General features: G+C 42.9%; 1 protein-coding gene across 1 annotated transcript in view; it reads right to left on the bottom strand.

Moving 5' to 3' along the window:
* TBC1D8 (TBC1 domain family member 8) overlaps positions 1–23,636 on the bottom strand; it is a 55,034-nt gene extending 31,398 nt beyond the window's left edge. The window contains exons 1-4 of the mRNA XM_056862157.1: positions 23,507–23,636; positions 16,300–16,455; positions 8,913–9,031; positions 5,892–6,120 (exon numbers count right to left, since the gene is read on the bottom strand). Of these exons, the coding sequence (XP_056718135.1) occupies positions 5,892–6,120; positions 8,913–9,031; positions 16,300–16,455; positions 23,507–23,636 (634 nt within the window). The remainder of the gene's footprint in view (positions 1–5,891; positions 6,121–8,912; positions 9,032–16,299; positions 16,456–23,506) is intronic.
* Positions 23,637–24,507: the final 871 nt, after the last annotated feature.

The raw sequence follows: 24,507 nt of genomic DNA, 5'->3' as shown, positions 1-24,507 counted from the left end.
CCAGGCCAGATGTGCAGAGGCAGGCAGGCACACTGCCTTTCCAAGTGCCTGACTTTCCCAGCCCAGCTCCATAAGTAGTTCTGTCCTAGACAATCCTAGATTAGGGCCCAGGCTATTCCCATCTAGCACTGTCCAGAGACAGAACTTCAGTGCTGGATGAAGATGAAGCTAAGTTCAATACAGCATATTCCAGGTAGACTTGCCCAAACAGCGCAAGTATGAAACAAGTCCTGGGTGGCTTTTTGCAATACTGATGTGACCCTACTCCATATTAGGGGTGGGTTCATCTGGAATGGCTTGATACACACTTAAAAGATGGGTGGCATCCCATCCCACTTTGAGCACTGAGGCAGTTTTACATTGCAGATGAGGGAACAGCTGTTCAGACACATGAAAAGACAGCCAATTAACTACCACAAATTAACCTAATTCTGCAAACTATAGAGCAGTTTCTATAATCCATTGTCCGAAGTGCTGGGATGGGGCTTCACACCTGAAAAAGTTTCTCCCTCTGGGCTTTTAGCTTGAAATGGGAGTAATCTTTCCTGTTTTGCCAGTTTACATAGCATTGTTCAAAGCATTTAGTTTTCTAAAAAAAGGGTTCAAAAGTGTCCTTTGTGAGAGGACTGGACTAAAGGAACAATCTGGCACAGGTCAGTTTTGGAACTGTCATTGGGTGGGCACCACAAAGCGGCAGCTAGCAGGCTCGGTCTGATAACAGCTATTATAAATGAGGCATGGTTAAGAGCTTCCCCCCAACAATCTGGGTACCATATTTTCCGCTCCATAAGACGCACCTGACCATAAGACGCACCTAGTTTTTAGAGGAGGAAAACAAGAAAAAATATATTCTGAATCAAATGGTGTACTGCCCCTGGAAGCCCAGCGGGGGGGTCTTTAAACTCCTCCGCGCTGCCATCCCAGGCAGCGCAGAGCACTTTCAAGACCCCCCCCCCCGCCCGGCTTCTAGGGACTCCATGGAAGCTCGGCGGGGAGGTCTTTAAACCCCTCCACGCTGCCATCCCAGGCAGCGCAGAGCACTTTCAAGACCCCCCCATCTGGCTTCCAGGGAGTCCCTTGAACACCGGTGGGGGGTGTTTAAACTGCTTTGAGCTGCCTGGGATGGCAGTGTGGAGAACTTTCAAGACCCCCCCCCCCCCGCACCAGGCTTCCAGGGACTCCCTGGAAGCCGGGCGGGGGGTATTTAAACTGCTCTGCGCTGCCTGCCTAGGCAGCGCAGTTTTTTTCTATATAAAATTTTTTATTGCTTTTTCCATAAAGTTGATACAATAATCCCATTCGATATGCCATCTAGCTTATTTTTCTATATAAACAATAATAATACAATGCTGAATGGATATCTTCATAGTAAAATACATATAACAATTTGAACTTCCCCCCCAACTTCCTTTAACCCATTCTTAATCCGGTCACTTCTTTGTATCATTCTTTGTCTATCCTTCTAAAACATTATATATTTATTTTTATTTATCTATTTCTTTCTAATATCCATACAAACTCCATAACTTTGTAACCCTATTTGATATGATTAGTTAACATTAAAAATAATTAAAAATGTTAATGGGTATAAATTATTCCAAAAACTAGGATAGAACTACACATACATAACATTATCATGTAAATTAAAATTTTATTATTATTAGTTCCCTACACCTCCCCTTATTCCCATTATTTTAATACCCTCCAACCCTCATTTTAAAAGACTTTTTATGTCGAGGTTTTCTATTGTTCTTTTCTTGCTTTCTTGGTGTAGTCTCTTGAAGTCCATGGTGTCCAGTTGCTACATCTTGCCGAGTTGAGTCTTCATCCCGTCGCATTTCTTCTTGGTCTCTTCCTTTAATTGGATCTGTCAGTTCTTTGTGGCTTAATAGAAATCTTTCAGCCTCAACTGGTGAATTGACCGCACATCTGCTGTGTTTATAGATGAACGTGAGTCCTTGTGGTATTAACCAGGCATACTTTATTCCATTTTTCCTCAATATCGTTGTGAAGTCTTTGTAAGCATTTCTCTTTGCAACCAAGTGGCGAGGTATATCTTTCAGCATTATTAATGGTAATCCATCTACCGAAAGAGGACTATCATATTGGATTTGCATGATTGTATTCCTCATTTTGAGATCAAAAAAGGCAATCACAATCTCTCTAGGTGTTGATTTCTGTATTTTTAGTGACAGGGGAATTCTGTATATTTTGTCTATTGCATAGTTTAATTTTTGATCATTTAAATGGAAAATGTCAGCAAGTGATTTTATCATAGTCTCTCTGGTGTCCCCATATTTTTCCGCGAGATTGCGTAATCATAGATTTGATTCTCTCGATTTCATATCCAAAAGTGCTATCTGGTCCTTCAGAATCTCTCCTTGTATTTGTAGGTCTCCAATTTGTTTCCCATTATCTTTGGTTTCTTGTAAATTTCCTTTTGTTCCTCCTCCACTTTTGTTATGGTAATTTCCATCTTATTCATGTCTATTTTTAATACCTTCACTTGTTCTTTAATTGACTTAATCTCATTCATAAGATTGTCAAGTTTCTGGTCAAGTAGTTGAGTCATATGCTGTGTTTGATGTTGGATTTGCTTGTTAAGTGTTTCAGTTTGCTGCATCAAAAGTTCCTCCACTCTTTTGTAATCCATGGTTCCCTGTAGAATTAGTTGTATAGGGGGTCAGTATTGATGTAACACTCACCATCGAGTTTCAAGAGTCTTCTAGTTACATCCGGTATTTCTCACTGAGTCTCCTCGTTCTCACAATGAAACGTGGCAGGAAGGCTCAAAAGCGAAAGTATTTCAAATCGGAGATAAAACTTCTTCCCTCCCCCTTCTGCCTCGGAGTCTTCAGTTGCTGCGTGCAATGTCACTCAAATCCTTAGCTGTTATGTCTACCCGCAAGAAAGATTTATAATCCTCAGTCCGGTTGGTGATTTTACTTGCTTATTATCAAGTTATCTCATAGTCTTGGGAGGGGGGGATGTGGGTGTACAGCTAGTTTAAAGAAACTCCTCCGTCTCTCTTTTTTTTAAAAGCAAACAAAAGAAGTTCTTGGCACTTACAGGTCTCAGATGTTGGGGTTTCTGATGATTAAAATAATTCAATAGCTGGTATTTGGTAGAGGAGATCGGGTCCCGATTCCATTAGAGGCGCTCGCAGCGATGGTTCTCCCTCAGCCGAGCGGGACAGCATCCAAACTCCCCCGGGATTCGTTTCTGGGGGAGAGTTTGGGAGTCAAACCGCACTGGTCGGCAGCAGGAATTGCCTGCTCCACATTCCACCTTTTAGGAACATGGTCGAGTCACTGAAAGTGACTCGTTTCCAAAGCGCCTCCTGGTTCTCTCAAGAGCTCGAGAGAAGTTGCGATCAGATCAGCCATCTTGCCGGAGGTTTTCGGCAGCGCAGAGCAGTTTAACCTCCCACCTCCCCCCCGCGCTTCTCGGTCCCGAGGCTCAGCTGTTGGGCAGGGACCCGCCCAACAGCTGAGCCTCGGGACCGGGAAGCGCGGGGGGAGGTTAAACTGCTCTGCACTGCCTGGGCAGGCAGCACAGAGCAGTTTAAAGACCCACCGCCCCCCTTCCCGGGAGTCCCGGGAAGGGGGGCGGTGAGGATTCAAACTGCTCCGCAGTGCCTGCCCAGGCAGCACAGAGCAGTTTAAAGACCGCCCCGCCCAGTTTCCTGGGACTCCAAGGAAACCGGGCGGGGCGGTCTTTAAAGGCGGGAAAAGGCAGGCGGGGGGTCTTGAAAGTGCTCTGCGCAGCCTGGGATGGCAGCGTGGAGGAGTTTAACCCCCCCAGCGCTTCCCGGTCCCAAGGATGCGCTGGGCGGCTGGGAGGGGCCTCTCATCCCCCAGCTGGCTGGCAGCTTTAAAGCCGGCTCCCGGGGCGCGTGGGCTGCGCCGGGCTCCCGCTGCGCTGGGCGACTGCTGGGAGGGGCCTCCTGCCCCCCAGCTGGCTGGTGGCTTCCTAGCCGGCTCCCGGGGCGCACCGGCTCTGCACTGGGCTGCCGCGGCTGAGGGTCGGCCGTGGCTCCCAGGGCCTCTCGCAGCTTTGCCCTTCTCCCCAGGGGCCGGATTCCACACACATTTGCTCCATAAGATGCACAGACATTTCCCCTCACTTTTGAGAAGGAAAAAAGTGCGTCTTATGGAGCGAAAAATACGGTATATTAGGAGATTTAAGTAAACTAAAGCATTTACAAAGACTTACTGTACTTATATAAACAACCACTGATGTACCGGTTTCTCCCAGCAGACTTAATCAAGATGACAATAACTATGCAATCGCATGATTTCTTGTAGTCACAAGGCTTGATCTATGTTATTAAGTAATATCCTTCAGCCTAAGAATTGAGTATAATGAATCCTTTGTTGCCAATTTGTACATAGTCATAATTTGTACATGGTCATAAGATAAAAGGATCACAGTCATCATTTTCAAACCATAGTCAGGATTGTTTCCTAAGCACTGAAAACTCAGAAGACTATAAAAGTGGCTCTAAACACAAACTAGGGCAACTTCCTTACTTTTAGCTAATCTGTGTGAAGCAGAAATTAAAGAGATCTGACATTTTTAAAAAATCCATGAAAAGAAATACAAACTTCATTTTTTAAAACTTTTAGGTTTCCCTGTACTCAGAGGCTCATGGCAGAAAACAGAAATCAAAAGGTTTGCATTTTTATTTTAAGGGAATGAGCAGAACATGGACACACACAGCCCTTAAACAACTCTCTGCTCACTCTGAACCACAAAACACTGGTGAGAGGAAAAAACGTTCTGCATTACTTCAAGATGACGCCTGAAGCGGTTTCACTCAGTCAAATTCCTCTAGTAAAGTGCACAAACAAGTGAGAAAAGACTAATATGAATGGTAGTGTACAGGGGGAGCGCTAGCAGGTGCCTTTTCCTGGAAAAAAATTGTGGCTACCAATTAACGTAAAGGCAAGACTACTCAAAAGTCTCTTAACATGTTTGTGGTCTGTGGTATTATGACAGTCCTTCCCCATACACTACACTTCCATTGCATGTGTTCTGGGAAAGTTTTCTTTACTGCCCCCCACAAGTTGTCCAGTTCTCCCATTTGGTTATAAGAATTTATCTTGCTTAATATTGTTTGACAGGTGCCCATGTAACACAGTCAAGATATTATGGATTTGGTGGGAAACAGGAGAAAGTTTAAGCAAAAATTTCACAATTATTAGTCCAAAAATAGTTCTGGAATAGATAATAAACCATATCAAACAACAGAATTACACTTTCTCATGTCACACAGAAAAGGCATGTTTCACTAGTGGAAAACGAATGCTGGTATTCACCATGAGCCTTCATTCTCCTAAGAATGTTGACTAGGTGCAGAGTAGCTTAAGAAAAGGGCCAGCAGGCACTGACAAGCTGCTAGGGGCAGGATTAGAATTGGGGACTACCCCCCCCCCCCACACACACACACCATCTAAGGGGTCTGAAGATTTGATCCTGCCTCTGGATATGGATAGGAGGAACAACCCATTCCATGCACTGAGAGACAAACTCTTGTACTAGTAGAAGTATTTTTGCATTGGAGAAAGGCTCCACCAGTTAGCAGAACGGAACTGTTAGCTCTAGTCCTTAAGTTTTCTTAATACAACAATCACTTTCATAACTTGGTAAACACTGTCAGCCCATGGGACAAAGTTAAAAATCCATATAAGCAAGTTATCAAGAAAAGCTACACAATCTCTTATTGGTATATGCCTTCCTGCTACAAGTGCAGCTGGACATATCAGTTCTGATTCAGCCAAAGGACGAGTTTTACTAGAAAAAAAACACAATTCTGTGCTGTATTGCGGGAAACCTGTGGCATGAAAACTTAACACAGGGACCAGTTACATACATCTGTTCATACTTACGTTCTTTGCCCAGAAAGAAGGAATAAAAACAGAGGTGGTTGATGCTGAGGTAAAGCCATCCCTGTCGAGGAACTCTGCCCTTCCAGCAGCAACATGAGTAATATGTAATCAGTTTCTCTGATTCTGGGAAGTTAAATCTGGTCTCAAATTTCACCAGTGCTTCTCTGAACTTCTCAGGATTTTCCTCTTGCTCAACTAGTTTACTGCTGGTTTCTTCTGCAATTAACGCCTAAGTCAATTACAAATTAACGTGTTACAGAAGAATGTGAACTGTCCATATCCAACCAACCAATAATGTTGATCATTTCTAAGTTTTGTTGTTAAAAGGTACCCATTTAACAACAACAAAACCATCATTTATATAAAACATCAAATCATTTCATATGGGATCCTGCAATCCTCACAGCAATCCTGAAAGGCAGGTCAGCATTCTCTTCCCACATTGCAGATGGGAGAGAGGGTTTGCCTGACAAGTGACCTGCCTAAGGACACCTAGCAAATCCATGGCAGAGGAAAGATGCAAACTGGGTACTTCCTGATTCAAAGCTCAGTCTCATAACCACTATTAGCTCACAATTATGCATAGCTGAGTTTCTCTCATTTCAGTGAGTGTACCAGCAAGTTAAATTTTGTTTGTATTCTCCATGCAATTTTAAAGGTAAATTATCCAGCATGAAGTGACAATAACAATTAACTAGTACTATAGTAAACTCATCAAGGATAACTGGACAGAGGAGAGGGAATGCACAAAGGAGTGTACTGGCAAGTATTACAGCGCTATTCGCTTCAGTGGCTTGACTGACAGACTTCTCTTCTTGCAGTCTTTCATCCTGAAAACGGACCTCCATTACCACCCCAATGCAAGCATGTTGCCGGTTCTACTGCTCTCAAGCCCATTCCTTACTTGCAAACTGGCAGCAAATCTAAAACAGCAGCAGCAGTTGCTTGAAGGACCAAAAGGCAAACATATGGGGAGAGGATAATCCCTTCTACCAGAGTTCTTCACCCCATCTGCTTGTGGCTGCCATCACTCTTGTGGCAACCTAATTGGGCTGGGTGGGTCAAAGAGGGGCTCCTCTCCAAGGAAATGCCAGGCTGACCCCAGTCATCTACAGTCTACCTGCCACATCTCTGCAGGGATATATTCAAGCAAAAGTTGACTGTTCTCTGGAAGCTGCCTCAAGCTACACTGACGAGCGCAAGGTACAAATGTCTTGAATAAATAAATGCTAGCCCCATGGCGCAGAGTGGTAAGCTGCAGTACTGCAGGCCAAGCTCTGCTCACGACCTTAGTTCCATCCCGATGGAAGTTGGTTTCAGGTAGCCAGCTCAAGGTTGACTCAGCCTTCCATCCTTCCGATGTCGGTAAAATGAGTACCCAGCTTGCTGGGGGTAAAGGGAAGATGACTGGGGAAAGCACTGGCAAACCACCCCGTAAACAAAGTCTGCCTAGAAAACGTTGGGATGTGATGTCACCCCATGGGTCAGGAATGACCCAGTGCTTGCACAGGGGACCTTTACTTTACTTACTTTTAACTGTTTTCAGTATAGTCTCTAAAGAACACATCCTCCTTGCGGGCTGAAGCAGGGGCAACTCAGCTGGCTTGACTGGAGGGGAGGGTAAAAAGACTCTCCTTCTGGCTAATGCCACTTCATAGCGCCTTCAGACAGTGACTATTGGGGTACATCTTCCTAACAGAGGATCATAGAAACAGCTTGCCACCTCCCCTGGCTGTATTAGACCTTGGGGCACATATTTGCTAGTTGGTCAGTGAAATGAAAAGTCAGAAATTCTAAAATTTCCTATATATAGCTATGAAAGGTAGTAGAACTTGAAACAAGCTCTTAACTAAGGTCAGAAGGCAAATTCAACAATGTGATACACAGCTTCATTACTGACAAAGAACATTTTTTGCAAGACAGAGACAGCCAAAGTAAATAACCCTTCTAATTACACGACAATTTGCTTCAGATACCACTGAATGCAGATGTATCCTTCCTGACTTTTCCAAGCAGAGATACATGGTAAACCCAGAGATCAGGCATTACAACAAAGGTCGGAACAACCAATATTAAATGCAGAGTTGGAGGTTGTAAAAATATAGTTTCTTCATTTCCAAATACAATGCAAAGGTGTTCAATTTCTCATCAATGAATGATGGATTAGCTTCTGGGCAATACTGCCTGTTAAAGTTTTAGAATGAGAATTCTGGTAGGAAGTAGTTTCTAATTATTAGGTACCAAATGCTGCTTCAATAATTATGTTATGAGGCAGCATACAGATGTTTTAAATAAACAATTCTATTTTGTGTGTATATCATTTCACAGTCATATGATGTTCTACCCTAAGAGAGAATTAAGAAATTGATATTTCACATTTATTGACATGTGGTATTGGAGGAGAGTTTTCGACTGCCAAAAAGATAAGTGGGTTCTAGATCAAATGAAGCCTGAACTCTCCCGAGAAGCTAAAATGAGTAAACTGAGGCTATCATACTTTGGTCACATTATGAGAAGACAAGACTCACTGGAGAAGACAATAATGACAGGAAACGTTGAAGGCAGGAGGAAAAGAAGAAGACCCAACATGAGATGAATTGACTCTAAAAAGGAAGCCACGGCCCCTCAGTTTGCAAGACCTGAGCAAGGCTGTTAACAATAGGATGTTTTGGAGACACCAATTCATAGGGTTGTCATGAGTCAGAAGTGACTTGACGGCACTTATCACACACACACACACACACACACGAGAAATTGAGCTAGTGAACAGAAGAAGAAAATCTGTATCTATGTGATAGTTCATACTTTATATTGTAGATGAGGCAACAATACAGAAACATGGAAACAAGTTCAAGAGTACACAGCTACAATTCCTTAAGCTGCAAGAACAGAAAGTTGAAATGTTTATCAACCTAGCTAGTACATTTTTGCTTCATAGATACTTAAAGGGAAAATAAATTCTTTCACAATAGCCTTTTTAACCAACTTTGCCAGTGAAAGACAGAAACGTCATTCTCGTACCTTTATTTTTCCTCTGACAAAACTAACAATATCTTCTTTATTATCAAAAACAGGCAAGGTGTGTAGTAAGTTTTGTTCCAGCCACTCCCAGTGCTGATTTATTTCCTCATCTGTCGCACCTAGGACAAGGGATAGAAAACAAATAGAATGAAGTACCATTGTGGAGGAAATAGTCAAATTTTAAAGATGGGATGTAACAAAGTAACTGAAAAATAGTTATGGCACCATGAATTAAAACAAGTACATAATATACAGCAACATATAATGTTTTGCCCAAATCACATTTTTTATTTTTTATGTTTTACTACTTCTTGTTCAAGGAAATAGTTAAAGTCCTCTGAACACAACTGCAAAGAAACAATAAAGACTGTTTTTACACTGTTGATATTTTTGTATTGTGATATTACTTATCAGCAAGAATAAATACTGTTTGCCTTGATGCATTTATATCCATTATATACACACAATTAAATATATTTTATTTATGTTATTTATAGTCTGCCTTTCTCACTGGAACTCAAGGTAGATTACACAAAGTGAGTCAATGCAATCAACAGGATGGGACATTCAATAAACAATGAAATAGGATTTGGGTTATAGAACCACCCATCAGAAATCTAAAAAACAGAACTGAGGCAAAACATAAGTGTTAACATGACACACTAAATGATGCACAATTACATAGTAGGATCCAACTTACAGCAAACTATACACAGTAGTATATATGACCCCACTTTGCTGAAACTTTGAAGGGGAAGCAACCTTGGCTATTTTCTATAGGATGACCAAGACAGCATCATTTGCGTCTGATAACATCAAATTCAGGGACACACAATAAACATGGGACAGGACTTTATTTATAACTAAGTCAGCCGGTTGTGAAAGTATGATGTCAACAGATCTTGCCCCATGTCTTTCAGGGTTTGGGATACTGGGAATATCTCACAAATTGGAGGCTCATGCCTATGGCGCATGAAAGGAAGGAAGAAAAGGTTTAACCTTTTAACTTCCACCTGGTTTCATTATTCTAAACCAAGCTCCCTGCTTTGTTATTAATATTTCAAATATGTGATCTTTATCTTGTCATGTTGGAGAGCTTGAACAGACTATTTTTGTCATCATGGTAAAAAAAAAGCTGGGTGCAACACTGTAAGAAGCACTGCAAGAAGCACTCTCTAAGCCTCAAATATGAAGCCAGCAGCTGTACCCAATAAATGAAAGATGTAAAGGAGAACAGTAGAGTATCCATGAAATCTCAGAATCTAACCTGTACTCTGTGACCATTTAAGATACTGCACAGAGCCTCACACAAAAGAGATGATAAATATAGCTAAATATTTTCCACTTCCCTCTGCTAGGTTTCCCACAGAAAGTGCCATTTGCCAGGGGACCTTTCCAAGATTTAATTTCCTCTACAGGAAGGCCTTACAATGATGGCTCTTGATAAACACCATCCATCAAGATGACTCCCGCTCAAGCACATGCACGCACTAAAAACACCGACATTAAAATGAGCCTTGCTAGCTTAGGAACATGATAAAAAGTTGTACAGCTACAGCTGCCCACAGCTATATTCAAAGACAGAGCAAAATAACAGTATAAAACAGAACTGCTATCTATGATACCAGCTTCACAAGCAGCAGCTGTTATAGGGACTAGGAGGAGGAACCAAGTTTACACTGTTACAATACTTATCCCTGTGTTGATGGTGCAGCAGATGAAGGAAGACTGAATATTTTTACATTTAAAAAGAAGTGGAGGGGAGATGGGTTAAGGAGAAGGCGAGCAGGGTGAAAGATGAGCCAGCAAACACATAGCTGAACTGCAGGGAGGGGGGTTGTTGAATTGGAAAGGGAGGGCCTGTCTTTAGGCCCAAACGAGAGCTATCAGTACAATTAATAGTCATGAAAAAACCCTGGATATTTAAGCTATATTTTCCATATATTTTAAAATTCAGCTTATTGCTTTCTTTAGGACTATGCTTTCCCGGGTTTGGGAGGTATGATGGAGTATTAATTAAAATTTGAATAAAGAGCCTGAAAATGAAGCAAGACACCCTCACAATCTTGTGGTCTGCATTTTTGTTCCTCTTATGCAGTGCAAAGAATTCAGAGGCTAACAGCAGCAGCCTGGTCTTCTCTGAGAGAAACATTGGGCTGATTCACGAGTTTCTATAAATACAAACATATTATAAATACAGTCTATAAATAATGTCTGAGAGTAGACTACCTCTGCTACAGTCAATTCTCCTCTCATTTCTTTTATGAGATGAAATTTAGATTTCTTCTCTTTGACTAGATTTTTCTTCTTTCCTTTAAATTTACTTCCATGTGCAATTATTTTTATCACTCAACAGCTCTTCAGCATTAGTCCTCTTTTCCTTCCCCATTTTAATGCACACAGAGTTCAGAACATGCAGCTTTCTATGGGCAATGCAGCAATATTACACATCCTAGGCAAACTGACAGGTAAATATTAACATTCCAGTCTTCAACAATGTAATAATAACCAGATAGTGAAATGGATAGCAGGAATATTGTGGAACCACAACAAAGATGACTCCAGAGCATTTGAGAGCTTTAAACATTGCCATGCTTTATAAATTCAAAACTGTCTAGCAGCTACATTAGCAAATCGTATCTAACACTGTGTGACAAACCTTTTTAACACCTGTATATCCTTGTGACACTAATGCAACCAACAGAGAAAAGGAATCAGGACAGATAAAGGAGGGGGAAGAGATAAGCACAAGATCAATGAAGAGCATTGGGGAAAGAAGGGAAGAGGAAGAAGCTGCATAGGTGAGCAGGACAGGCAAATTATTAACAAAGCTATTCATAGACTGCCTGATACCATTTCTTTTTAAATACAAACAACAGAACACAAGATCTTAGATACACAGAAAATTTCTATGCAGGAATGCCTTTTAAATACCTGACCAGAGGAATAATCTTTCAGCTGGCCACTTATGCTTATTTTAAGAACAAAGGGAGCAGCTTCTACATACTTACACATCTATACTAGGTATAGGAAGATAGGAATCTTAAATGTGTACTCTCAACCACATTCCTCAGGTCATGTCTGTCTCTAGTTACCTACAGTGAGGGCAAAGGACCATCTTAGCAACTGTGCCCTTCTTTTTCTGCAAGAAGGTCAAAGAAGCAGTATGCAAAAATCGGAAACTCGACTGCAAGAGTTCCTTCTGCTCTGATGCTAGAAGGGCATCTTGAAACTTTGGGTGATTCCCATTGTGTGCCTAGGGAGGCAGGACCAAATCTTCACTTTCTGACTTTCTGGGTGGGAATTGCCCAGAAGCTCAGTTTCATATTTCCTGAGCTGAGATAGGAAAATGAATATATATACACATAGAAAGGGTAGATAAAAGTGTCAAACAAGAAAGAAGGCTTAAATACAGCTAGAATAGTCTTGGAGAAAACTCTCTCTTGCTTGGCTTAAAAGTTCTCTCCAAGACTATTCTAGCTGTATTTAAGTCTTCTTTCTTGTTTGACCCTGTTATTAGCATCGATACTTCTGATAGTTGCCATATGACTGCTGAACACCCTGAGAGGCCTGCGGAGGTCCAGAGTGTACTACTTTCTTGAAATAAAGCTGTGGACTGAAGGACGGCAGGTAAAGTTCTTGTTTCCAGTGAAAGATAGAATTCACCTTGGGGATAAAGGTGGGATCTGGTATCAGAACCACCTTGTCTTTATGAAACACGCAAAATCTTGGACGGGCGGAGTTGGCTTCCAACACACGGATGTAACTGCGGTTAAAAATATGGCTTTCATTTTGAGGAACTTTAGTGGGATTTCCTTTATAGGCTCGAATGGTGGTTTTATGAGAGCTGACAATACACCATGCAATTGACAAGTCAAGAAGGCCATTACGGACGTATTGGCTGTGGCTTGTATTGCCAGGGTGGACCTTTTTGGTTAGAATTTTGGTTTTCCTATCCAGGGGATCCCTGATGTGGCCCACCCCATCCTCAGAAAGCAAGTCTGAGGACTGAATAGCGGCTACTGGGGTGTCAACTAAGGGCATTTGAAACATGGGCATCACATGAGGTGCCATCTTATAGAGCAGTGGTTCCCAACCTTTTTCGAGTCGCAACCCCCTTTTACAATTGCCAAGTAACCTGCGACCCCCGCCACATTTGCATAAAGCCATCAAATGACATTTTCAATAGGATAAAGAAAACACATTAAAAATAGATTTTTGAGTCACAATTTTGATCAGAGAATTAAGTACCGCTTGCAGAGGAGCTGGAAGAGTCTTACTGGCAAGACTTAAAACATCGCTGGGAATACATAATGCGAGGCCACTTATGCCTGGGAGGTTTTGCCTTTTGGATTTGCTGCTCTCTAGATGCGCGTTTCCCCTATCCGAATTCTCAAAACTCTGCACGGGGGCTGATTGTTGAGTTTTGAGAATCCGGATGGGGGAAACGTGCATCCAGAGAGCTGCAAATCCCAGGCGCAACCTCCCCAGCATATAAGGCCTAGGACAGAGGAGCAGAGGAGGGGGGAAGCGGAAGGAGCGGCGCCGTTTCCCGAGGTGAGTCTGGGGCAGCGTCAGGAAGAACATGGCAGAGCTGGGCGCGCCCTCCCACCCCTCCCACCTTTAAGGCTCCCTGCCCGGCTTGGCTTTCCCACCCTAGCAGCGGGAATGGGAGAAAGCAGCATTGGAGCCGGCCAGCGTAACAGCTGCTGGGGAAGGGGGGGGTAATGGTTTGCCAACTCTAGTGAGGGAAGCGGTGCAAACGCCGGGCTTGTTCCCCTCAGAGCCCAGTCAAGCCCGAGCTTGAGGAGCCGCCGCGACCGCTGGGCGGGGAGAGGAGGCGGCGCGCGGAGCAGCAGGGGAAGCTCCGTTTCCCTGTGGCATTTGCGCGCGGGAAGCCTCCTACTCAGCGCCAGCTTCTCTCTCCGGCAGAGTTTTCCAAGGTGTGGTTGAAGAGAAGCCTCCCATCCCTCCGGTGCCCCGTGGGCCGACTCACGCCGAGCCCGGGGAGGGAGGGGGAGAGGGGAGGGGGGAGGGGCGTGCTCGCAGCCAGGAGCATGGGAGGGAGGCTTGAGCCGAGAAGCGCCCCGACGGCTCCGCGGAGCCCAGGCAGGGGAACGCGGCGGCGCTCTCCAGGGGGGAAGGCGGTGGTGCCCGAGCCGCCGCCAGGGGCTCTGGACCAGGTGCGGGTGGTCGCCAAGCCCTGGGAGCCGGGGGGGGGGGGTTTCCCAGGGCTCGGTGGCTTGTACAAGGGCTCGGCAACCCCCCAGAAAACCCCCAAGGGGGTCGCGACCCACAGGTTGGGAGCCACTGTTATAGAGTCTCTTGACACTAGCTGGGAACTGCCTGTTGGCCACAGGTTTGTCCCATTCCACTTCTACCAGCATTTCAAAGTACTCGGGGAATGGTACAGTTTTATTCTGGCTTTGGGTCCTGGGAAAGATTTCTTTCACCCCCTTTTTCTTGGTTTAAGGCTCTTCATTGACGTCTAAGGCCATGAGTGCCTTGGAGAGGAGTCCCTGAAAATCCTCTGCAGCAAATAGTCTGGGTTGCTGCTCTTCCAAAACTATGGAAAGAAGCAGAGCAAAGAAATGAGGGGGGAAAGAGAGGGGGTTTTTTAATAGGTTGAAAAAGGGATAGTTGGCGCTATAGAGCAAGGCTAATTTGTAAGAAAAAGAAGAGAAGGAAAATAGAGTTTTCCTAAGAGTTGTTGAGGGCAAGCATGGAGCTGCTCAACAATGCTGTTCTCCCTAGCTAAGGCAGGACTGAAACTGATTTCTTGGCAATTCCCGCCCAGGAATACAGGAAGTGAAGATTTGGTCCTGCCTCCCTGGGCACACAATGTGAATCACCCGTTGCAAGATGCCCTTCCCTCAGAGCGAGAACAATCCCTCCTGTCGAGAGGGAGAGTCCACCTGTTGTTTTCCTGACTGCAATCAAGCCTGGAAAGATTGTTTCAAGACTGCTAGTGGCAGCATTCTATGGCAAACAAATTTAAATAATTTATGTCCTTTCTCCACCATTTAGGAACCTATCTTTATATAGCCACCAAAATGCTTTGGCTGCACACTGCTGCTCAATGTAACATTGTTCCTATGATAATTATCTTCCTGTTGTTTAGATCAAGGAGTTTACTTTACAATACCCTCTTCTAGTGAACACTTATTATTAAGCAGCAGTGTGGATGGCTGGGCAGGGCAGGAGACAAAACATCAGGGAGTTATAGCCTGCTAGGGAAGGGGAACATAAAACGGGGCAAAGGAGGCAGGAGGGACTCCCTTCAACAAGACATGGAAGAACCATATAAGTACTATATTTTCAAATGCTATTTTAAATAAGAAATCTGCACACACTAGTGAGAAATATGACAAGACAAGTAACCCTCAAAGCCAATTAAACCAATATAACAGGACTGTTTGCAAAGAATGAACAAGTAACCCTGCACTACACAGAAACAAAGGTGGACTCTGCTAATCCCTGGGTCCAAGTATGTTTTAGATTAAGAAAATCAAAACATATTTCAAATACAACATTCATTTTCTCCATTATATCATCATTACAGATAATGAACAGTTTTGATCATATTTCTTCTGTCTGCAAAAAGCAATTCCCAAAAGAATATATAGCACCAGTGTCAAAAGCATTATAAGATGTGAGGCTCTGTTTTTTAAAAAGCAGATGTCCAATTGGCAAATCTTTTTACTTCACTCGGATGTCTTCAAAATGTACAAAAAGTGATTGCTCAGTACTTTCAGAGAGCAATAACCTCCTTTACAACTGTAACTTCTATTCAGTAATATACAAAGTGTGGTAATTAAAGTATCTAAGCTAAGCATCTAAGTATCTAAAACAGACTAATAGAAGTCTCACATGATGTGCATGCTGTTATGACGTACCTTTTCAGACTATGGAGGAAAGTGAATGCTTTCCCTATAAAATCTCCCTGACATACTAGCTTTATATATGTAGGAAAATAATTATGTGTTTCACCCCCCCATTAATTACTTCCCTACACATACAAAACTCAGGGATATGGGCGCTACCTTGTTTTTTTAAGAAGTCAGAGTAGAGAAGAAGTATGTGGCCTGAAAAACTATAGTATACTTTCCCAAAAGTGGGTGCCACAAAAGTCCCTCCTACTCAAAAAGCCAACTGATTAAGTTCAATTGTTCTAACTTCCAAGCAAGTGGGCATAGGACTGCACTCTCAAGCACTTTTAATGTCATGTAACTAATTTCCTATATCTGGAAATGTTACAAATTACATTTTGGTTGTTAAATCAGCTCTTAAGCACACAACAATGTTATTAATTTGTGTTACCTTCAGCTTCTTTGACATGCAGACCATAGCATGCTCAGACATTATTCTTGTCTGATATGCAACTCACCAATGGCTATGGCCCAGTAAACTTCGGATCCATTCAATAACTCACCACATGCTATGGCAGAATAAATGGGTGATCCTGGCACTTGAAGCAAAATTCGAAATGGAGTAACACGGGCATTAGAATCGAGCACAGTATCCAAAGCACCTACCAAACGACCTGAACAAATATAAAGAAAAAATGTTTTAACACAGAGCTATGAATTCTCATATATCAATTTTTTGTTTAGCTGGTAACCCAAGTGTCCCCCAAAAGTGACTCGCACAAGAGAAATATGGATACTTACAGTGCATTCCTAAGGAGAGTTATTGGTTGGCCTTAGACTGGAGTAACTCTCCTTAGGAGTGGACTGTTAGAAAATGAAGTGAACAGTAAGACAAGAGATGGGTTAAGTGGTCATCATTTTAGACAGTTTGCAGAACTACATCTGAGTCAATGTTTGATAAAGGTTTGAAATTCATGTTGTGCTGAAGTCAGAACCCTTAGACCTCAGTTTTCTATTTTTGTTCTGGTCTCATAGCGATTGGTTCTTAAGAAGGAATGGTCTCAATACAATATTGCAGATTCATTAAATTATCATCAAAGGACAAAGGTGCAATTTTCTGTTTACGTGTTCAAGAATAAGTAGTATTGTAGCATGTCAACACCAACAGTTCTGCTGGGATTCAGCTATAGCACACTGTTCCCCCACAAGCCATATGGCAATTGCGATGATACCCATTAGTTCATATCGGAAAGGATTTATCAATGCCAGCATGGGGGGGGGGGAGAGAAATGTTTCATAGAACTCCATGAATCACGACATCTCTTTCAGTGTCACCTTCTGCTGCTTCTGCTTTAGTGATACTGTTCAAACAACAGCACCAGAGAAGCCTTTAGTCTCAATTAGAATTATTTCCAAGCAAGAGCCTGGAAGACTCCAGCCAAAGATAAAGATAGAAGGTAAATGAATATGAAATACCTAGTAATAGCCTAGGGAGGGAAAAGTAAAATCCACTCTGCCAGAAGTATGAATGCTGTGCTTCAAAAAACAGAACATATTTAAAATAATATAATAAACCAACCATTGCCTGTTAAGACAGGTATTAATTTTGTAAAAGCACTAATCAAAACTAGTATTCTTTACTCCTCTCAACATATTATATAATTATACATTGTTGGAAATCAAGTACTAGGTAGCCACTGCCAATCAACATGCAGCGTAGGTATAAGCAATATCAATAACTTGTCCTATATGACCTTATGGTTTGTGCACCTTGTAGCTTTACAAAAATCAAAAGTTAATCCCCTACACCATGTCACGGAAGTATACTTCTTGTTTCTTATGTTTAATTCCTCCCTCTTCTCCTAAAAGACTGATATTATCAGCCAGCTCCTCATATACTTTTTTCACTTCAGATTAACTTCTCTATCACATTCACTGGTTAACACACATAAGGCTCTGATATTACCCCCACCCCCATGAAAACCTGCTCTTAAACTGAAGGTCACCCCAAGTAGTGGCTTCGTTTCCCCACGCCATGACCATCTCTTGAAATCAGATTTTTGATGACTATAAGGCAGTTTGAAGAGAGAAATCTAAAGCCTATGAGTACTGTCCTAAGTCTTTATTTAGTTTCTGTATTAAAGAACACTTTGTTGTTAGCTACTACAGAAAACATTTTTCCAAGTACACACTATTGAAAGTACGCATCCAAGGGCTCAACCTTACAATCTTAATTTTGAATGTCATCTATAAGATGCCATTGGTCAAGACCTAACTCTAGAAGCTGAACAAGCTATTTTTAGGTCTGAAAATTAATCCAACAAGTTTCTGATTGTGCAGTCTTTTATCTTTATCTGCTTCAGCGCATGTGAATAGTGACGTGAACAGAATCTAGTTCATACATTTCTTCAGCCTCATTGGTTCAATAGCAAACCCAGTGACATGGTATCAAAACCACAACATGCACCGAAGACCTAAAGTATGAAGACAACACCTTTTTAACTGAAACGAATTCCTCTTGAATGTTTCGGTGCCTGATCTCTAGAAGTCAAACTAAAGTTCCAAAAATAAAAATCAAGGCCTGATCCAACCAAAATTATGAACATTTATAAAGTGGCAGGGATTAAGTTCATGCTTTATTTCTCCATTGAAATAAAACACAGTGCCTAAGTGCACAACCTTGATACTTTGGCATGATAAAGTACAAATCCAGCACAAATCTTTTAACTGGCAATACATTACTTTACCATAATCATGGTATACTAGTAAAGCAGGATATGCTGGAGAGCCATAAAATCAACATGTAGATCCCTAAGAATCAGCTTTCTAGCCAGAAATCTAATAATTTCAGTAAATGAATTCAAAATGGCTTGTATGTTAAAGGTAGTTATTGTGAAAAAAATAAACTCTCATAAAGACTTCACAAGACTTGACACAATCTGCTCTATAATATTCCCAAAAGTCAGGAAGCTTTAAGACCAGAATCTGCTTGTGCATTCTACCAGGTTTCTCCACTGTAATTTGTCAAACTTCGTCCCCATACTTTGGCTTCATTTAGATTTTAATTCTCAAGAACCAAATAATGTATTCAAACTAAGCCATAAAGTATCTGGTTTGGGGAAGGGCTATAGTTCAGCACTAGAGCATCTGCTTGGCATGCAGGTCTCTGGTTTAATCCACAGCATCTCCATCTGAAAGGATCAGGTAGTAAGTGATATGAAAGACCTTGTGATATGAAAGTGATATGAAAGACCTTGACCTGACATCCTGGACACCCACGGCTAGTTTGAACAGACAATACTGACCTTTTTAGACCAAATGTCTGCTTCAGTATAAGGCAGCTTCATGTGGTTTAACTTTCTAAACTCCTCTACGTTTTTTCACAATCATCTGAGGGACTAACAATAAAATTTTTGTATAGCTTTTTCACTTTCACTCCAAGGGAAAAACTTTGAAGACTTGTCACAAAAGTTATGAAGATACACATAACTATGTCAGAGTAATAGACCAGTCCAGTCCATGCTGCATTCTCCTTAAATGGGATGTCTCCAGATAGCGTGCTGCACCTACTGTGGACAATAACACCTTCAGCATAGCAACACAGAATTGCTAAGTCCTACCCATAGCTTGTAGGTCAAGCTTCATGTTACATAAGTTTTATATGATGATCCAGCATCAGACAACATTAACTGTTGCTGGAGTGATCTTTGATCCACACGAGACACAACATATGTCGGCTCATAAAGTTAGAATAACATTATCAACCATGATATCACACTGGGAGAGTCATCTTATGGTGAGTGTGTACTTGCTTACAGAGCAGCTAATACAACCGGGCTTTAAATTCCTTTCACTGTGAAATGTGAAGACAGTAGCTATCCCCCCCCCCCGAAACATCCTAATGTAAATTGTAGAAGGCACGTTTTATCAAGAAACTGCTTAGAGGTGGCCTCTTTATTTGGGTCAATCAGCATGCCAACATCCACCATTTTGGACAAGGGTAAAAAACATTTCTTGACTGGAACACAGGCACAGAAGAGTGTGTGTGTGTGGGAGGGAAGAGTTCATAGGGTTTGTTCCCTCTCTGTCTGTATAGAGGAACCTTGAGCACTGCATGGGAGCCTAAACCATCACACAGTGGTTGAGGCAGGCAAACTAGAAAGCACTGGTGAATGGCTGCAATTCTATGCCTTTACCCTCCCATCCACCACAAGATCTGGGAGAAGGAAGGCATTTGGGATTGGGTTGTCTGCAGGAGAGAACAAGGAAGGAGAACGCTCCCCCAGTAGATTATTCTAAACTGCTCAAGAGAAATGAAGATTTGTTTCTTTTGGGAGGAAGAAGAATCAATAATGGAGAAACTGCCAGTAGGTCATAAGAGGCAAAATATTCACGTTGCCCGTACTTTCCCCTGTTTGTCTGTAGCATCTGGTATTCAGAAGTACAATTCCTCCGAACATGGAGGTTCCATTTATTTACGAATAATAGCTGCTGATGTATCTATGCTCCATTAATTTGTCTAATTGTCTTTTAAGAGTATGTGAGCTAGTACCATTATACTTTACAGGACTTAATTCCTCAAGTAAATTGAGCAAAATCATCTGAAGAAGTAATTGTACATTACTGCTTAGTGAAGCTGCCTGAATGTTTTTTTCTCCTTTTGACCTCCCATGTTTGCAGAAATTGAAGCAGGTTGGAGAAAGGAGACATTAAAATCAAAACTGCAACATTGCAGCAAATCTTGGGTCAGAAGGGTAATTTTTGGAAGGGAAAATTACTGTGGGTGCTAGAGTTTCAAACTGGATGTTAGTCTCCGCTTCTGCCTTGTCTTCAATTTGTGATCCTTGGCAAGTAACATATCCATAAAACCCAACACTAAAATAGCCAGCCAACTGAATCTGGAAAGCTTAATACTATAAAGTGCATAATACCAACAACCTTCCTCTGTTGCCAGCATCTAGAACATGAAGACTCTATTAAGCTATCATGGCTGAGAGAAGGACCTTCCGGGGCAAATCTGGGGCAAATCAAAAGATAGTTTGGATGGGATATGTCTCACCTTCATTTCTGGAGGCTGCCCATGCTTACTACTGCTCATGCTTACTATAGGTGCAATGGACCTCAGTCACAAGATAGGGCTGGATGTATATGGTTATTAATTATTACACAGAGTTGGGGGAAACCCAGTAGTATAATAACCCGGCACATCAAGAATGTAAATATTTTTTCAGCTTCCTTAACACACACAGAGTCAACTTACATGCTATACCAGAGCACCTTTAGTTGCTCAATAGCTGAAATATAAGGGAATCTTAAAAAGCAACAGCAGGTCTCAACAGTGTGGGCAGCCATTTAAACTATTATTTTTTCAAAATACCCTTGAGTTAATGGGAAAGTCAACATCATCAAAAAGGTTGAAGCACAGCTTTATTTCTATTACTAATCTGGATAGTTACACCATAAAAGCTCTCCCAGATTCATTACAAATCAAACAGTAACACCCTTAGTGTTAATCCTGAATACTGATCGTGATAATTGGTTTTACATTCACTTCTCTCTCAAACATGGGACATCTCCCCAAACTTCTTAGAAGTGATTTTTAACAACTCACCTTTTGCATTTGGAAACCATTACACAAGAAAAATGAGAACAGTGTATTAACCATACCTTGACAATTTCCTAATACCTGTCAGTAGTCATAAACCACAATCACTGCCTTCCTCTAAGTCTACAGCCACTAAAAGAGAATGTTTTTCTCTGTCCACAGCTCTTCCCATGTTGCCCCATGTGGAATTTCCCCAAAGCAATACTATTTACAAATGTAACCTTTTTGTTTTTCCATCATAGCCTGGCTTAAACATAGCCTCTCACTGCCTTCTTATAATACACTAAGTTGTTAAGTTTCAGCACTTTTTGAACCATGCTCTTATCTTTTTGTCCATTTACTTTCTCTCTCCTTCAAAAAAAAGTGTTTTTTTATCAGCTGTCCCAGTCACCAGAACAAGAAGTCCTAGACATTTTAAATCTGATTTGCCTTGAAATGATGGAGTTTCCGCAGAATATAAACCTTTTACCGGATGCCAAAAAAGGATTTGGAAGGGGGAAAACAGTGGTGTGAGTGAGCTTGTAACATGGTGCATAGATATCAACTGTCTCCCCACCCCCTCCTCATTCCACTTTTTCAGCCAGAGGGAAAGCACAATATGCACAGTTTCTATTTGCAGTTCTCAACTAAACCAGGGGGAAGGGGGAGAGGTATTCAGGTTCCCTACACTTCAAGCAAGGGCCTCCCTATCATGAGTCTGGACAAAGAGCCTCGTTTCTCCCTCTTTCCCCTTCTCCCCTCTAGGGCACAGCTGCCTCCCCCTGCCCCACAACCAAGACAAGAAAGAATTTCCCCTCTCATCTGAAGGAAGTTGCTTCTTTCTCAGCCCCCCCCCCCCAAAAGCCATCTACACGAGGGGGTGAGGGGGCGCAGTCAGGGCCGGTGCCAGTCATTTTTTGCTCCCTGGGCAAGGCTAACTACTTGTGCCCTCCCATCCCCAATTGCTAACCAATTTTCAAAAACAGATGTCTTGCAGGAAAATAAAAGCAGAAAACTTTTTATATAAAGACGGTATAATTAATTATATTCCATAGCACCGTTGTGGTCCTTATCTTAAAATAAATATATATATATAAATTGCCAGTTGCAATTTTTTTCTCAAGAAACTAATCTGTTTAAAACTGTACCCCTCGGAGGTCTGCGCCCTAGGCGACCGCCTGGTTCGCCTTTTTTTTAATTAATGTTTTTGAGTTATACATTATATTCAAATCCATACTATGTTATACATTTTTTCCCCACCCAACATTTTCACACCAAAATCTTTAACCAGGATCACAAGTTTCTAAACTTCTTAGTTACATTAGGGTTGACTTCCTCGCATTTTATCCAATTCAAGTACAGAGACCACTTGTCCTTTATTTCCCTTATTTTACCATCCCACGGTGAATCTTTAGCCAATTGTGCAACAATATCTGATTGTATATATTCGTATAAATAATCATTCCAACATAAGGTTCGCCTTAATGGTAGCACCGGCTCTTTCTTTAATTTTTTTGACTATATATAAATACTTTTTAATGGTTCCTATTTGTTTTTATCTTTTATTGAGTACCTTAACTATTATCAATAGGGCCATTTTAAGAATAATTTCTGATCTAATCCCTTATTTACACCTTTTATTAACTTTATATTAAGCATTGATTGAATGGTGTTAGACAGGAGAAGAGTATGTTAATTAAAATAGTAAAGGGATTAGTTCCGTTAGCAAAAGTTTATACAATTCATTTTTAGACGGAAGAGGGAGAGGGGGAAGTCAATTTATTGTTAATTCAGAAACTTTAAGTGTGTTCCTTTTTTAGTATTATTAATATTGGATATTGTTTTATATGTTAACCTGTCAAATTAAGAAAATAAAAAATTATTATTTTAAAAAATGGTAGCACCGGCTCTGGGCGTCCTTGAGGACGCTAGACAGGGCGAGGGTCTCCGCGGGGACCATAACAGGCCGCGGGTGAGGTGGAGTGGGGGGGGGGCAAAGGGGCTGCCTCGATTCCCACGCGAGGCTGGACTCCCTCGGCCACACCGGGACCCACACCTTGCTCCCCCGACTACAACCACACACACACACACCCTCGAGGCCTTTCCACACACACACACACACACACACGCAAACCGCGTACCCGTGAAGCAGCGGCCGCCGCCGTCGCCGTGCCCCCGCCGGCGCTGCAGCACGAAGTAGCCGCTGCTCTTCTGGGTCACCCACAGCTTGAGGGCGTTTTTCAGCAACACCTCCTCGGGCTTCAGCCACATCTTCCCCGCCGAGCCGCCGGCTCCGGCCGCCAGCCCCGCTGGGCAGCCTCACATCGCCCCCGCGGCCGCTCAGCGTCGCCGCCGGGATCCAGTCAGGCAGCCCAGCCAGGGGCGCGGCGGGAGGCCGGGTCGCCCTCAACCGCCGCCCTCAACCGCCACCAACCGCCACCCAGGGGGAGGAGCCTGAGGAGCGGCCGCGCCGGGCCCTTCCCCCTCCCCTCGCTGGGCCAAGGAGACCCCCCCCCCGAAGCCGCCTCAGAGCTCCCTCTCCGACTGGGAGCGGGCGAAAGAAACCGGCTCTGTCCGAGGGGGGGGGGTCGGTAGGGGGGGGAGAAACGGAAAGAGGAAACCCCCCACCCACCTCTCGCTTCCACCCACAACTCCTCGCCCGAGTCAACAAGGTCCGCCCTGACGAAGCTCGGGAAAGAAGGCGGGGCGGGGGCCGCTTATTCTCCCCCCCCCCGGGGCTCCGGCCTTTCCTGGCAGGATTTCGCCAGGGGGAAGAAATCGAGTGGGTAAATAAGTAATAATAATAATAATAAAAAAACAATATTGAGCTACAGAGGTGGAAGAGTGGTTCTGAGCCTGGGCCGAGGACGAGGCTTCCCCGCGGCCGCACCCGTACCTACGGCTGAGAAGGGGGGAGGCGCTTCCTGGTTAGAGAAGACGTGGCTTTCAGGACCTGGCACCTGGGGGTTTGGGGGATCGAAGGGCGAGAACGCGTGGGAGGACTTTGCCTTGGCTTTGCTGCTCTCTAAATGCACGTTCCCCCCCCCCCCTCATCCATATTCTCAAGACTCAACGATAAGCCCCCATGCAGAGTTTGGAGAAGTCAGATGGGGGGGGGGGAATGTGCACCTGGAGAGCACTA

This window comes from Euleptes europaea, chromosome 16 (genome assembly GCF_029931775.1).
Source record: "Euleptes europaea isolate rEulEur1 chromosome 16, rEulEur1.hap1, whole genome shotgun sequence".
NCBI lineage: Eukaryota > Metazoa > Chordata > Lepidosauria > Squamata > Sphaerodactylidae > Euleptes > Euleptes europaea.
The sequence above is the reverse complement of the archived record's forward strand: the minus strand, read 5'-3'. Positions and strand labels throughout refer to the sequence as shown.